General features: G+C 37.8%; 1 protein-coding gene across 5 annotated transcripts in view; it reads right to left on the reverse strand.

Annotated features, from left to right (window-relative positions):
- Ralgapb (Ral GTPase activating protein non-catalytic subunit beta) overlaps positions 1–16,508 on the reverse strand; it is a 93,855-nt gene that overhangs the window by 44,522 nt on the left and 32,825 nt on the right. For 2 of the 5 annotated variants that reach the window (XM_057780419.1, XM_057780420.1), the window contains exons 8-17: positions 16,250–16,398; positions 15,923–16,139; positions 13,778–13,813; positions 12,361–12,562; positions 9,818–9,985; positions 9,267–9,381; positions 8,484–8,631; positions 6,750–6,814; positions 5,188–5,317; positions 3,369–3,502 (exon numbers count right to left, since the gene is read on the reverse strand). In XM_057780419.1, coding sequence (XP_057636402.1) covers positions 3,369–3,502; positions 5,188–5,317; positions 6,750–6,814; positions 8,484–8,631; positions 9,267–9,381; positions 9,818–9,985; positions 12,361–12,562; positions 13,778–13,813; positions 15,923–16,139; positions 16,250–16,398 — 1,364 coding nt within the window. The remainder of the gene's footprint in view (positions 1–3,368; positions 3,503–5,187; positions 5,318–6,749; positions 6,815–8,483; positions 8,632–9,266; positions 9,382–9,817; positions 9,986–12,360; positions 12,563–13,777; positions 13,814–15,922; positions 16,140–16,249; positions 16,399–16,508) is intronic. The other 3 variants (XM_057780421.1, XM_057780423.1, XM_057780422.1) reach the window with 3 other exon arrangements.

Genomic DNA, 16,508 nt, shown 5'->3' on the forward strand with positions numbered 1-16,508 from the left:
TGTAACCTAAAAAAAACATCCCTACAATCAGAAAATGAATATAAACATCACCCCCAAATGTCCTCATGCACCTCTGTAAGCTTTTTCCCATTCCTCTTGTCCCCCTCTGTGAGGTACTGCTTATCTGTTATTATAATAGATCAGACTACAGTATCTACTTTGGGGAAAGGTATTTAACATAATTAATTACTTCCAGATGTATCTACTTTTTGTAATGCTTCTTTTTATTGAGTATATTCCAGTGTATGAATACAGCACAATTTGTCTACCCAGTAACCTGTTAATAGACATCCCGTGGATATTACAAATATAGTTGCTATGAAGATCCATGTCATTGACTGGATGCATGTTCTCTTATATACTGGGACTGGAATAAGAGGGTCATAAGATACATGTTTTATTAAATTTTTAAGGATCTGCCAAACTGTTTTCCGAAATGGTATTACAATTAACATTCTCATTAACAGTTTCCTTATATCCTAATCATTTGGTACGGTCAATCTTTTTAAATTTAGCCTTCCTTCCTTCCTTTTTCTTTTTCTCTTTCTCTCTTTCTTACTTGTGTATGAAGAGGCCACAGGAGAACTGCTGGGTGCCTTTCCTATCACAGTGGTTCTCAACCTTCCTAATGCTGCAACCCTTTAATACAGTTCCTCATGTGGTGGTAACCCTCAACCATAAAATTATTTTTGCTACTACTTCATAACTGTAATTTTGATATGGTTATAAATAGTAATGTAAATATGTGTGTTTATTTTCCAATGGTCTTAGGAAACCCCTGTGAAAGGTCATTCAACCCCTAAAGGGGTCTCGACCCACAGCTCTGTCACTTTCTACATTATTCCCTTGAGAAGGGGTCTCTCACACAACCTGAAGTTTCCTGTTTCAGCTATGCTGACAGGCTAGAAAACTCCTGGGATCTTTCTATCTCTACCTGAGGTCCATGTGGTCATTTCAAGCTTTTTAAATAGGTGCTGGGGACATGAATTTAGGTCCTCATGCTTGCATAGCAAGCACTCTTACCCTAAGCTATTCTCCTAGTCCTCAATTTTAGCCATCCTACTGAGTACGTAATAGTATTTCATTTCCCTAACAACTAATGATATTGAGGTAGGAAAACTCACCTTAAAGGAGAGTGGCACTATTCCCTGGGTTTGGGTCCTGGACTGCATAAAAAGGAGGAAGCCAGCTGAGCACAAGCATTCATCTGCTCTCTTCTTCCTGACTGCAGACTCAACGTGACTAGCTGCTTCAAGCTCCTGCCACCTTGACATCCCCGCCATAATGGACTGTACCCTTGCACTGTGAGCCAAAATAAACCCTTCCATCCTTAAGTTACTTTCATCAGGGATTTTGTCACAGCATGAGACAAGTAACTAATACATTTTTACATTTCAGTTTACAATCCATTTTTAGCTGATTTTTGTACCTACCATATACAAAACAGGTATGAAACCAAGTTTTCTACCATTAGCACTGGTCAAAAAGACTAACCTTTCTCCTTAGAGTTATCTTTGCACCTTTGTTAAAAACCAGACAGCCACATGGGTGTGGTCATGAAGTCTCAATTATAGACCACTAATCTATTCATTCAATCCTGTTCTAACACAAGACTGTTTTAATCAACTGTATCTTTACAGAGAGTTATGGAATCAGGTAGTATTAACCCATTATATATGATGACACAGGTCCAGAACAGAGCTCCATACAAGCTAAACACATCTTGAACTAAAAGTAGACTACAAGTCATAGGGAGCAGCACCTTGCTCTCTGTGTGGTCCACCATTTCTCACGAATGGCTATCCTAATGTTTAAATCAGCAACTTCTCCACATATATCTATTCATTTGGGAATTTCTTTTTTTTTTAAAGACTTATTTATTAATTATGTATAGAGTATTCTGTCTGCATGTCTGCTGCAGACCAGAAGAGGGCACCAGATCTCATGATAAATGGTTGTGAGCCACCATGTGGTTACTGGGAATTGAACTCAGGACCTCTGGAAGAGCAGTCAGTGCTCTTAACCTCTGAGCCATCTCTCCAGCCCCTCATTTGGGGATTTCTCAGTTAAATTCCAAGTAATGTTGAGAACATACTAAGTTTTCTTGTCTATTTTGTCTCTCAAAATTTGCAAGACAACTTTAAAGTAAAGGTCTAAACTTCATCTCAGACACAACCACTCTGTGATGAGTATTACTACATGACCACAATATATTTTATACTTTCATCTCATCTTATCCTCCTCACAACACCAAGTGGTATTTGAAAAATAATCTTTTCCATTTCAATAATAAAAAATACTCAGATGCTAGTGAGGATGTGGAAAAAACTGGAACCCTTGCATGTTGCTGGAAGGAATGAAAAACGACTCGGGAGCTGTGGAAAAACTATTTGCAGTTCATCAAAAGTTAAACAGAATTTCCACAACCGTAAGAATTTCACTCCTTAGTGAACTGAAAACTGATATTCCAAACAAATACATGTTCCCATACATCCACAGCAGCTCTACTAGTAAAGTCTAAAGACGGAAACAGTCTAAATACCTCTCAGTTGATGAGCAGGCAAACAAATAGTAATAATTACATTCAATTATATTCAGCATGGTACTGTGCAATCATAAAAAAGGCCCTACCCAAAAAATTACTTCTCAAGTGAGAAAAACAGGCACTCTTGAAATGACACACATTACATGATTTTCCTACTGATCCCTTTCTGTAAATGGTCCTGATTAGGTAGAGCCAAAGAAGCAAAATGAAGACGAATGGCTGTCAGAGGTGGTGGCTGGGAAAGTGAACAAGAAAGCAACTGCTTTGGGGCTTAGGGATTTCCCTCCGGGGTGACAAAAACACTTAGAAATGTCAGTACACTGCAAATGTACTGACAGGACTGAATCACTTGCTTTAAAATGGCTAGTTTTATGTTACATGAATTTTAGGGAGAGAGCAAGAAAGAGACTGAGGCTTAAGAGCAAGTGAACCCCATTTCTAAGGTTCCACAAAACTGAAATAACTGTGAAAGAAAATTGAATATACAGTCAATATTTGCTTAATACTAATAACAGTAAATAGTAATCACAGAAATATTTTATGATAAATGTTCTTTATAAAAGCAATAAATATACTATTATATGCAAATAGTCACCAGTATTAAAATGTTTTGTATACCTTAACATAAATATTCATATCCTTTGTACCTATTTTTCATTTTGCAAAATTCACTTGGAGGTTCAATTTTGTATACTCTGGATGTAAAATATGCACATGTACTGACAACCCTAAAATACCTACACAAGGGTGGATGTCAAAATACAGAAAGAAAAAAAAAGGCATGACGCAAGTGTGCTGGACTGAAATAAGGGACTGTCCTCACCTTTGCCAGGCCAGAGAGGAGCTCCAGAGCCGCCAGGGATATGCTCATGTCTTGCCGCCACTGGGAGTTGAGTCTTTGGGTGACGAGATGAATGCTGCGAATCAGGAGCCCAGCAGCTGAATCTGTATTAAGAGCTAGGATATAACCCAATGCCACATCCACAGGGAGGGAAAACAACTAAGCATTAGTAACAGAAGCACAGCATTCCACCAGGCACAGACCACAGCAGCCACAGTGAGCACAATGGGCACCCACACAGAGCTATGCTCCCCGCCCACCAGCCTGAGCACCAGGCCTGACTGATGGTGTAGGAGGCACATATGGGGCTGGGCCAGCTTCTAGCTCCCGGTCTACACTCTGACAAAGAACACTATGGACTAGGCAATTTCAGTACCATCCTTATAAGGAAAAATAGTGTCTTAAATTTTTAAATAAATAACTTGCAGAATTTAATTTTCAAAAAGAACAATGAAAAGGCAACCAAATATTTCCTTAGAATTTTACAGAGGCAAGAATTCAACTGATACCCTCCTCAGATGCTACGAATTACCTTAAAGCATCTCCTACAATGACAGGGCTTAAACCAGTAAAACCACATGCAATGCCTCTTCAAACCCATATTTACATTCAGCTCTTTACCACTATTTTAATACTTTTAAAAAGTTAAATGACCAAGTCACTGTTTTAACTTGGACTTCAATTTTAATTTAAAGTAACTATTACTCATTAAAGAGTGAATTCCAAAAAATTAAACTAAGATAAATTAAACTGTAATTAAAAAGGAAGCTTTAGGGGCATTATACCTGTGGATCCTATCAGAAAGAGGGCAGTGACAACAGAAAAAGGAATGGTCATTAAAGAGAGACAGTCATGCGACACTAACACAAATCTGGATTGTTTTAGTAAAAGATACGACATAACAAGCAGAGCTCACTAACACCAGCTGAAAATGCTGGAACAAACAATCAGTTCAAACACTTATATAAACACATGCGGTAACACAAAATTATCTTTCATTTTAAAATGTCTTAGAAAGTACAAGAAACAGTTCAACCTGGAGAATACCTAAATCTACATAAGGGGTAACCATTTAAATATACTGACTATCCACATAATGACTATGTATTTGACATGCGAACGGGTAATGTGTCATAAATTCAATTATGAAAGCATGCTTCATGCACATGGCTCATGGACTCTCCAGATGATTAAGAGTCAAGCTCACATCTAGGGAATTAGGTATTCTAAATCTCAAGGAATAAACAACGATTCAATCACTATCAGCATTTGTACATAAAACATAAAGTGCTCACACTAAGTCCATCAAATAACTACTCAGTGTAAATGACATCACTGAACAGGATGTTTTCCTGGCAAGTGTTTTATTTAGCAGAGCAGAAAATGACTCTTTATGCTTGTAACTGAAGAACCTAATGAGACAGAATAGCTAGGTAAGTTTTAATATGGAGACACACACCTCTCTAGGTCTCCTCTAATACAACCTCCACCACTTCTCTCAACTGCCATTATTCTGATAGCTCTGAGGCAAGGCCCACATATTATGTGAGCCTGTACCATCAGCGCCTAGTACAAAACCCAAACACCTCCTGAGCTCTCATCATAAACATCTGAAGAGCTAACAAACTCCAAAACAAGATACAAGAAGTCATAAAAATACTTTTTCCTTAGTTTTTTTAAACAAAACATCTTCTGTCAATTATACCTAAGTACATAAAATTTTTATTTTTGTTTTAGATTCTTGAACAGTTTTAGTTTTGCTTACGTGTAAATGCTAACAGACCATTTAAACACAGCTTACCGTAATCCCTTAGGAGAGCCTGAGCAGGTCTCTCACTGTCAGGCGTTGTAGGTTCTGTGCTTCCTCCACTTGCTGAACTAATGCCACTATTGGTGCGACTATGACTCTTCAGGTTGTTTTCTCCACCACCCTAGTCAAACGAAAATGAGCCAAAATGAACAGTTCACAAGTATAAAAAGAAGTTTTTTTTTTATATTAAAACTTTGTTAGAGTCAGGTATTGATGGCAAATGCCTTTAAACCCAGCACTTGGGAAGCAGAGGCAGGCAGATCTCTAGATCTTGAAAAACCAAAACAAACAAAATTGTTAAGAGTTGGGGTTATGGGCCGGGCGGTGGTGGCGCACGCCTTTAATCCCAGCACTTGGGAGGCAGAGGCAGGCGGATCTCTGTGAGTTCGAGACCAGCTTGGTCTACAAGAGCTAGTTCCAGGACAGGCTCCAAAACCACAGAGAAACTCTGTCTCGAAAAACCAAAAAAGAGTTGGGGTTATGGTTCAGGAGTACTGCACTTGCCTCATATGCATAAGGCCCTGGGTTCATACCCAGTAATGCAAACATAACAGGTTAACTAGCACAAGGTGATACATAGATAAACAGACAAGGGATTAGAATCACTATAGTATTGTTGTTCTGATGTTATCTGTTAAAAGGGTATACAGGGTTTGATAGCTACAGGTTTCCACACTGGGGTCCCCCATGCTGTTCTTCAAAGGGCTACCTCAGAACCCTTTACATATGCTATAGTTGACTAGCTAATGACTCTTGAGTCATTAAGGAAAATACTTTAAGTGACTCTGGAGCAAAACCTCAGAACAGGAATATAATCTTCAAATACAATATGGGGCTGGGAGATGATCTCAGTCAATAATGTGTTTACCAGGCTGGGCGGTGGTGGCGCACGCCTTTAATCCCAGCACTCGGGAGGCAGAGGCAGGCGGATCTCTGGGAGTTCGAGGCTGGCCTGGTCTACAAGAGCTAGTTCCAGGACAGGCACCAAAGCTACAGAGAAACCCTGTCTAGAAAAACCAATAATAATAATAATAATAATAATAATAATAATAATGTGTTTACCACACAAGCAAGAGGACATGAGTTTGATCCACAAAACCTACCTAAAAAAAAATGCCAGAGGGAGGGAAGGGCAAGGGAGTAAGTGGGTAAGAACACTTGCTACAGAAGCATGAAAACCTCAGGTCAAATCTCCAGCACCTATGTGAAAAGCTGGTCACAGCCACCCACATGCCTACAATGACAGCACTGGGAAGGGTGGAAACAATAGCATCACTTGGCTTGGTGGCAGCCAGTTTAGCTTCATGGTCATCAAAAGACACTCTCTCAAGGGAAAAGGGCAATTGTGCAGAATACCTGACATCCTCCATGCTCACACCCACCCATATTCCATTTTCACTTACACACACACATACACACACACACACACACACTCAAACATATAAGCACACACACATACAAGCATACCCTAGGTTCAATTCCAGCACTACTAACTATGGTTTATGTAAAATCAGAAGCAGATTTTCCTATCACAGATTATGTAAGCTTCTTACCATCTCCATTTGGCAACCAATGGCTTCTAAAAGTGCAGAATCCTGAACAATATTTAACATTGCTCCTGCAATAGCAAAACAAAGGAGTTTACATGACATACAATTACAGTTACAATGGCTCAGTCAGAATAAAAAGAATAACCCTAGCACTCGGAAGCCTGATGCAGGAAGGAAGGCTGCTATGAGCTGAAGTCACTTGGGCTATACAAGACCCTGTGTCTCCTCCCCTCCCTCTAAAAAAAGAAAAGAAAAAAAAAAAAAGAGAAATTTTGGTAAAGTATTTCTGAAATTCTCTGACGATTATGAATAAATATATTGTTTCAAAAAATAATGCTTTATAAATCCAAAATTCTGATATGCCTGCCAAGATTTTATTTTTTATTTGGAGAAGGGGGTTGCACACATATGCATGCCACAGTATGTGGTGATATCTTGTTTGTAGTCTAACAAAGCTTGCCTGAAGATCAGAGGGCAGAGCTAGCCACTAGTTAACCATAGAGGTCTGGAGGTCTGTATGGACAGATAGAAAATGAGAAACATATAAGGTGGGAGGAGACATGAGGTTGGCCTTTTTTTGGGCCAGGAGTTAGCAAGGAAAGAACTGGCTGTGGCTCGCTCCTTTCTCTGATCTTTCAGCATTTGCCCCGATATCTGGCTCTGGGTTTTTATTAAAAAGACCAAGTAGAACTCATGCAACGACAGTGTATGTAGATGTTAGATGACAACTTTCAGGAATCAATTCTCTTTCCAAGGTAGGATCCAGGAATGAAACTCAGGTCATTAGTTTTGTAAGGCAAGCACTTTTAGCCCAATGAGCCATTTTCTGACCAACTCCAAAGTACACGGGACTAAACTATTTACATTCTTTTATTTCTAACAATGCCATCCATGTGAACATTATTTTGTTTCCCCTCTCTCTCTCTCTCTCTCTCTCTCTCTGGTTTAAAATATCTTTTTAACATGTAACATTCACATGCACTTCCTAAGTACAGAATTCCCATAGCCCACTTCTCTTGCTTCCAGCTTTGTTCCTTGGCTTTTTTACATTTCTACAGCCATGTCAACAGTAATGTGAGAATGTGTTATCACTTGTTCCTTCAGTTCCTTGTCAAATTAAACAAGTTTCCCTTCTCATTGTCTAGCATACCAGACTTCCTAAGTACTCACCCCAACTACTGGAAGGAAAAAAGAAAGAGAGGGAAGAAAGTTAGGACAAAGAAGAGGGGGAGCCCAGACAAGACAACTAAATGCTTTCTGTCCCTCATCTCATCTCCTTAAATCTTTTTTTTTAATTGTTTACTACATTTATTTATTTACTTACTTATTTGTTTGGGGAGAGAAGGGTTATGTGCATACCATGGTACTGGTACGGTGTGCAGGTCAAAGAACAGCTAAAAAGAACTAGGTTCGGGAAATGGGAGGAGGAGAGGAGGTGGAAATTTTTAATTAAAAATAAATAAATAAATAAATAAATGGGAAAAAAATAATTAGGTTCTCCTTTCACCATGTGGAACCTGGAGATCAAACTCGGGTCTGTGAGACTTGGTGGCAAGCATCTTTAAGCACTGAGCTATCTTGCCAGATCCCTGCCGATTCAGAATAATAAGAGCTGTATCAGGCTTAAGCTCCTCTCACCTGTCTCCCCAGCATACCTGTGGTCATTCATACCTGGGTTTCACATACCAAAAATAAAATAAAACAAACAAACAAACAAAAAACTATCTGAACACAAACCTAATATCATTTGGGTGTTGTTAGGGTCCGTTTCCGTTTGCAAGGCACCAATTAGTATATTCACAAGTCTCAACTTCAGGGACAGAAAAGTTATTGGTTTATCATAAGAAGAGCTGTCGTCATTACTAAACTTCCCTTCTAGGACCACCTGGAGAAAAACAAAAACAAATATTTCACGTCACTTATTGTACATGATGCTCATTTAGAAACAGCAAGAGGAGAGAGAAGGTGAATAGGCTAATGATCCAGGATTCCAGGCTAATCCCAGCTCCCATTCGACACATGTAATCAGATGTCATTAGCCTATAAACACATGACTAGTAAGTCAAGGCATATTAGCACTTTTTAAAAGAAGAAGAAATACCTAAATTAGAAAAACCTCATTAATCTATTAGAAATATGTATTTATCCATTAGAAACATGTATTTTACAATGTTTATTTATCTACTGTTGAGACAGGATCTCACTGTATAGCCCTGGTTGGCCTCAAACTCACAAAGCTCCATATGCCTCTGCCTACAAATGCTGGGATTAAAGGCCAGTATGAGCATGCAGGACTACAAAGTCACTTTTCTAAAGCTCCCATTCCACTTTGTTAGAAGTGTAATTTGACTTAAATTAGCATACAAAAAAAGAATATAGGATAAAAAATGTTAATAATGGTTGGCAGGATGTTGAGACAGAAGGGTTTCAAGTTTGCAACCAAACTGGGCTACACAGCAAGATCTTTCATCATGAAGAAAAAAAAAAAGGAGGGGAGCGGAATATTTAAAGAAACATTACCTCAGATCTAACTGTGCCAAAATGATGAGGGAGGGGCAACAAAGAAAGCAGGATATTAATGGAGGATCTTCTCAATTCTGTTGGATTTACATAGCTTTTGAATTTTGAGAGTTCTCTGCCAAAAAATAAAAAGTTATTAGTATGTTTCAGCTAAAGAGCATTTTTACCTACTGCCAAATATTTACTATACCATTTTTTCCACAACCCAATCATTGTATTTATGAGGACATCTACATTACACTATTACTTGTATATATGAGAACATCTATGTTACACTATTAAGCTAGAGTTTGACTGAAACCGTAAGGCCTACATTTTAACAGTAGGATCTCAGGCTGGGTTTTTTCTGACCCATCTAGACCAAGCCAAAAAAAATCCAGTAAGCCCGTGCACATATCAGACTGAAGGCATCAGGGATTGAGATGCTCTTTACTCAATTTAATGTAGCCTGGATCCCACTGGACTGTGAAAACAACTAAATAGGGTAAATTAGCAAACACGAGAAGTAACAAACTAGACAACCGACACAGTAGTGAAAAATGACAGCTTACCTGTCAGGCAAAATGGTTTCAAGAGCTGAAATAAAGTAAGGAACCACAACATCAATCCCTTTCAAGTCACAGCAGAACAAAGGAGGGGAGTTTAGAATAACGCTGGCCAAGACAGGATGGCACACATAATCATTTATCTGCAAACCTTGAATTAAAAGCATGTAAAATCTAGGAAAGCAAGAAAAAAATTTTAAACAAGCTGTTGATCAAATATTTCCAGAATTATTATTTTCTACATAGCTATCTGAAAAGCCTTTGTCCACTCTTCACTCTAGTTTATAGACTTTAAAGGTACTACTAGGATTCAACAATTCAGAATAATAAGATCTGTATCTATTACACGTTTTTAAAGTTTTAAATTTTTGTAAATCAAATTACAGGTGCCTACAAATGACGTACTAATAACAAAACAAATGCCTGGGTACTTATCAATTAATTGGTGGAATCAATTAATTGAATTCTAAAGCAATAAACTGTCGTTGCATTCACATTCCCAGGAAACAGGTAAGTTTGTACCATTTTCCTTCCTCCATTGCTTCTGAGGGGTTAGTGAGAGGAAGGAAGGAAGCCCACTAAACTATGCATTCATCATAACATGAAAATTGTGCAAAGAGTCCTTTGAGGAATCTACCTGAACATATTGTCCTTTTCCTACCACCCCCAACTGCACCACTAAGCAACCAAGCCACTAAGCATTTAGGTTCCTGCTATTCAAGATCAACTGCACTGCCATACTCTTCTTATCACTAGACACTTCTTTCTTCTCTGCAAAACTCTTTGGAAACAATCTTCTCATTCACTGATGCCTTTCAACTCATTTCAATCTACCTTGTGTGCATAGAACTCAACTAAAAATAGGCACTTAATATGCAGTTCTTGATAAATATCCCACAAGCCCTTGAAATGCAAGGCTGAAACTTAAATACATCATTTGTCTTCTCACAAACCTGCTGAGTTAGTCTCATGACCTCTCACCCAGTTTTCTTTTTTTTTTTTTTTTTGGTTTTTTTGAGACAGGGTTTCTCTGTGGCTTTGGAGCCTGTCCTGGAACTAGCTCTTGTAGACCAGGCTGGTCTCGAACTCACAGAGATTCACCTGCCTCTGCCTCCCAAGTTCTGGGATTAAAGGCATGCACCACCACCGCCCGGCTCACCCAGTCTTCTGAACTAGACAGAAAGCTCATGTTCATAGCTTTCTCTCTTATTGCTACTGATATAATTTGGGATATCTCTCCAGCTCTCACAGCTATGTGTAGCTAGAGCAGAGACAGACACCTAATTAATCGGATCTTTTCCCAAGAATCTGTTATTTCAGAGATGTATACTGACCCCACTAGTCTTCTAGACTAAGGCTATGTATGACAACTAGGAACTTAGAAGCACACTGCAGTATAAGAAAAATGATCTACGGAGAAAAATGAAGCAGTTTTAGGAGACAAGCAGCACGGGAAGAAGGAGAGTTGCTCTGGTCCCTGAACACTTTCCAGCCCCTGGTTCCTACTTTTATATTCCTCGCTGTACTGCTTGACCTTAGACTCTGTTAAGTATCCCTAGCATCTTTTTAATCTATTCACTGACTTAAAGCAGATTTAAAGATAAGAGCTCATGGTTAAGGCCAGTACACACTATGTTTTTCTGTGCCTTATGCTTGAGACTTGGATTCCTCTGCTGGGAGTCAATTTACCTAATCTTTCCTGAGCACCTAGCAATACAGGTATCTCAATGTTCTACTTGATTGTAATTTTACTTAAGCAGCTGTGTGAATAAGTAGTGGAGAAGAGCAAAACAGAATCAAAAATTATAAATTTAGGAAGAGTAACAAAATCTGAAGTGCCATAGTGAGAGAAATAAGAGAGTCAAATGCTACAAGGCAGGAGCTGAGTTGAACAATCAACTCAGAGAGAGGAAGCAGAGGCCAAAGATGCCTCGTTCTGGCCTGAGCAGCTAAATTGATGGCAGAACCATCCACAGTTTTGGAAATGATAATCCTACCCAACCTCCCAATAGTTTAAACACTATCCATCCTTTCTAAATCCAGTACAAACATCTAATAATATGCCAGAACTCTTTACTGAGTCCTCTAGGCTAAGTATGAGCTGCTGTTTCTTCCAAACACTTAAATGGTTTTATGTGTGACTCCTGCCAACTTCTGGTTCCTACTGAACCACTGCTATTTTTGCATGAACCTATTCACCATAGTCACTAAACTCCTTTGAGTAAAGATTCACAGCTGACTTATTTCTGGACTGTATACAGAACCTAATGTTGTGCCAAAAAATCTATTAACAAACTGTTACTTCCAAAATCTCTCCAGAATTTATAAATGATAGAATAAATAATAGCTCTAGAATAAAACCTTAGAAATCTTTACCAAATCTGATGAGGCGGGTAAAATGGAAGAACAGGCAAGTTTCAATTACATAAAGACACTGGGAGGTATTTCAGACCAAGAATAGCTTATTAATTTAGCCTACCAAGCCATGCCACAATAGTGTTTCACCATCAAATGATACAAATGCGAAAATAAACAAAAAATTCTAAAACCTGGATAAATAAGCTGGCAGAATCTCTTCTCCAGTCTTCTTGCTACAAAAAATTCTACATAATGTCCCACAAGCCTCAGCTCTTCCTGCTTCATAGTTATCAGGAAAGTCACTTGCATCAAACACAGGATTGGAAACCATGGTGTCTGTGGACATTTGGGACCCTTTTCGTCGAAACTCCATGCTAGCTTGTGTTGCAATGGCTGGGGAGAGAAAAGGAGCATTTTATTACTTTTGTCAAAATGCCAAATAGGCTCATGGGACCCTGGACACAAAGATCAAATACTGGTGTCATTACATAACTACTTTAATAGAATCCAATAATGCTTTTGTTTAGCAACTATGTCTTAATTTATTTTTTAAAAAGGGCTCTCTGATATCTTCTTTGAAATGGGTAACAATTTACAATAGCATTGTCAACTTAACAGATTCTACAAAAAGAATTTTTTCACTGAATTTCTAGTCAGGAGATTATAATTGTATACATCTGCATACAGATATATACAGAATTTGCCTTTTCTATTATTTATTTTCTGGTTTTTTCCTCCTTCTATATAGAATGATCTTAACCATTAAGAAGAGTAGCAATTACAATTTATACAATTAACTCAAATGGACAAAGCAATTAAGAGGGCAACTATATGCCAGTTTGAATACGGCAGAGTAAGGATGAGAACTGAGTAAAGGAGGAAGAGAGGGCATTCCCACCACCCACCCAGCTCCAAAACACACACCAAAGAGCTGCCCAACCAAGCAAATGAGAATGAATTTTAACAACCACAGACAGCAGCAAACTTGAGGTTGATAAATCAGAAAACTGGGTTGGTAAGGAGGATTATCATGGTCATTCGTTGTCACCAAAACAGAAGCCCTTCGAAAGTTGCTTTTAACAAAAGATTTCATAGCACGCAGATCACTCTGAAATCTTTTATTACTCTACATAAAATGTTTAAATTGTTTTGTAATGATAGGAGGCTTAATAGATGCAGAGTCAAGCATAAATCTTTATGCAACTTCCCATGAGCCATTTTAGTCCTGAATAAGCTATCCAGCAATAATACATTTGGAAAACACTACATGCAGAATGCATACAAATCAAACACTAAATCTGTATAAAAATAAGCTTAAAGCTTAAAAAAAAAAGAAAAATAAAAAGAAAAGAATAAAAGCCAAAACACAGTTAGTGCAAAGTCCTGGAATTCATGACATGACCAGACTAGTATACAGAAATAATGGGATTGATTCAGGCAGTTTAATTTGCTTTTGCCAACAATCTTCCCCATTCAAAACACAGAAAAAATATTTTTCTTCCCAAGTGCAAAAACTACAATAGACAATGACAATCAAAAATTTTAATGGAATTATGGAAAAATAAAAACATGACTGCAATTAAGGAAAAGCTTCTGGTTCCTACTTACAAGATTTATAAGAAAGAAGAATTTGGATAAAAGATGCTGCAAGATAATAGAAATAAATGGAAACAAATCAAAGGACGGCAGTAATTATAAAATACTTTAAAGATGGTGAAATTTTACAATAAATTAAGAAGCTTTTTAGCTTTTTAAAAGTTAGATTTAAAGTTTTATGATACCACAAGCTAATTCAAAAACATAGGAAATTGTGCATTCAGGTCCAAAATTATGATTTTGTATCATGCAAAACAATGAACAAAGAAAATTACATAGCTACAAAGAATTGAGGTTTTGAACTGCCCATAACGTGCATTAAAATTTTTAGTTTATTAACCCTTCCCAGCTCAATGTTACTTTTACAAAGCACAGTGCATCAGGTAAATTGAAAGCTAACAAGTTCAAAGAAGCAAATACTTGAGTTAAAGGTGAACTGCATGGCAGAATTCCTTGATGACAGCCAGTACGTAGAAAACACACAATACCCCAACCCCTCCACCTCCCATCCAAGACTTCAAGACTGGTACCCAAGAGCACTCTAAATCCACTTTAACTATTTGGACACCTCAAATGTCCTGGATAATGTAACACCCTTTAGCATCTCTGGACATAGTCAGGAGGAGCGTCTCTCCTTCCTCCACCAGGAAGAAGGTTCAGAATGATGGGAAAGTGAGATGTTGCTCACTTGTCATTTGAATTCTGGTTCTATCTTCTACTGCAGTGAGAAAACCAAGTTGTAACAAACTCTCCAGAGACAGAAAGCTCTAGATTCTCATTATACTAGCCTTCCAGAAAGCAGCAGATTGAGCCATGCTAGATTCAGAGATTGCAAGGCCAACAGCTCCATACTCAACAGCTAGGTAATGTTGTAAGAACTATAATTTAACAAAATAAATAAATAAATAAATAAATAAATAAATAAATAAATAGCTGACTCACTCTGGGCAATACCATATAAACTGATAAACATTGTTCAGAAAATTTAAAATAGCACATAAATAATGAAAATATACCCATGAGTGGTTTTTTAAAACTCGTCTCTTAATCAAGCTCATGAATGTGGAAATGGTAAAATATAAAGTGACTGAATTTGAACAAAATAAAGCAAGCAAAAGAATCTCTAACTCACTCATGCAGCCTCACATCTCATAACATCTTCATACTTAAAACCTTTCTAAATTATTTAAAAGATTCATAAGAACATCCAAAATAATTACACTTATAGAATATTCACAGGCATAAACTTAGCTGTAGATGAATTTCTGAAAAAAAACAGAGACCCTTATGAACACTGTTAATTTTATCCCTGAATTCAACAGTCTCCCTAGAGAATAATACTATCAGAAATCTTTTTACCTCAATCTGTCTCCAACTCCTATAGAAAAGTATATTTTTAGAAAACAACTAATACACTCATTATTGTATAAACATGGGACCTGGCACATGCTAACAGTAGCTCAATAAATGCCAGCCATTATTATTATTATTCAACTGTGCAAGACAGATGATAACCATTCAAAACATTCTGCCCGGCCTCACCATCCATCTGGCATTCGCTCCTAACATAATAGTAAGATGACAAAATACGTCCAATTTCATTTAGACAATTTCATTCTATAGTAAATCTAATGAAGATACTGAAGTTGATTTATTAATACTCTACAAATCTTACAGGGTTAACAGAGCAGATTATGTTTTCTCTAGACTAAAACCTGAGAGGTTAGAGACTACCACGAAGAAAACAGAAAATTCCTGATATTAACATGTAATGATGATTAAATGGCTGTGAAAAAAATCTAAGAATACATTTCAATGAGTAAAATATTTGTTTAAATATCTATTATTATCCTGGCTGACATGAAGAGAATTTCCAGGTCACCTACAAAAAGGAATTTGATTCAACAAAAAGTGGTTAACCTGAAGTGTCCCTAATAAAACCAGACAAAGGGCCAAACTTCATAAAGTATACAAAAAAAGACAGATAGGAAAGGTTCCCAAGTTTCTATTAGTTCAGCTGGAAGGGGTTAAGCACAATATATTGCTTGGTGAGAAACAGGATGCTTTTCAAGAGCCATATTAATCTTGCAGGTAGGAAAGACTAAAGAGAAAGAAACAGAAAGGGAATGATGACTATAAGTTTCTGGGCATATTTACCAGTCATGCTGCTGTCTCTGTTTATTCCGTTATGGAGTTTGCAGTGAACAAATGCTGCATCAAATAACCACGATCCAAAGAGATTTAAGATGCTGTTAACCTTTGGTCTGCGAGGGGCAGGCAGCGGCCTGGGTTCTGAACTAGTCTGATTTGGACTTGACAGAGGAGAAGTGGAGGATGCCTGGTGCTGGACTTTCGAGGTGTGAACAGTAGTAACCTAACAGAAAAATACAAGTAAGTGTCTACAGTCATGAAAAATTGGAGAAAGTGGCAGGGCTTGCAAAAGTTAACCTTCATAAAGCAAACGACGATGTTGAACGTTCTTACCGCGGTTGTCTTCATGGTGGCCTTATTCACAGTCACAGCCCGGTGCCTCCGGTTATGTGGTGGTGTGGTATTCACAGCAGTGCTCTGAGGCATACTTAATCTATTCACGGGTGTTGGGGGAGCGCTGTCCGATCTCGGCCGAGAAATGCCTTTAAAAAATAATAATAATAAAAGAAAGGTTTTGCCTTTGCTTTTAAGAAAAATGGATCTGCCTCCCAAGGTCCACATATCTTTTCTTCTGAATAAGAGAACCCTATTT

The sequence above is a fragment of the Chionomys nivalis genome, chromosome 9, assembly GCF_950005125.1.
Source record: "Chionomys nivalis chromosome 9, mChiNiv1.1, whole genome shotgun sequence".
NCBI classification, from domain to species: domain Eukaryota; kingdom Metazoa; phylum Chordata; class Mammalia; order Rodentia; family Cricetidae; genus Chionomys; species Chionomys nivalis.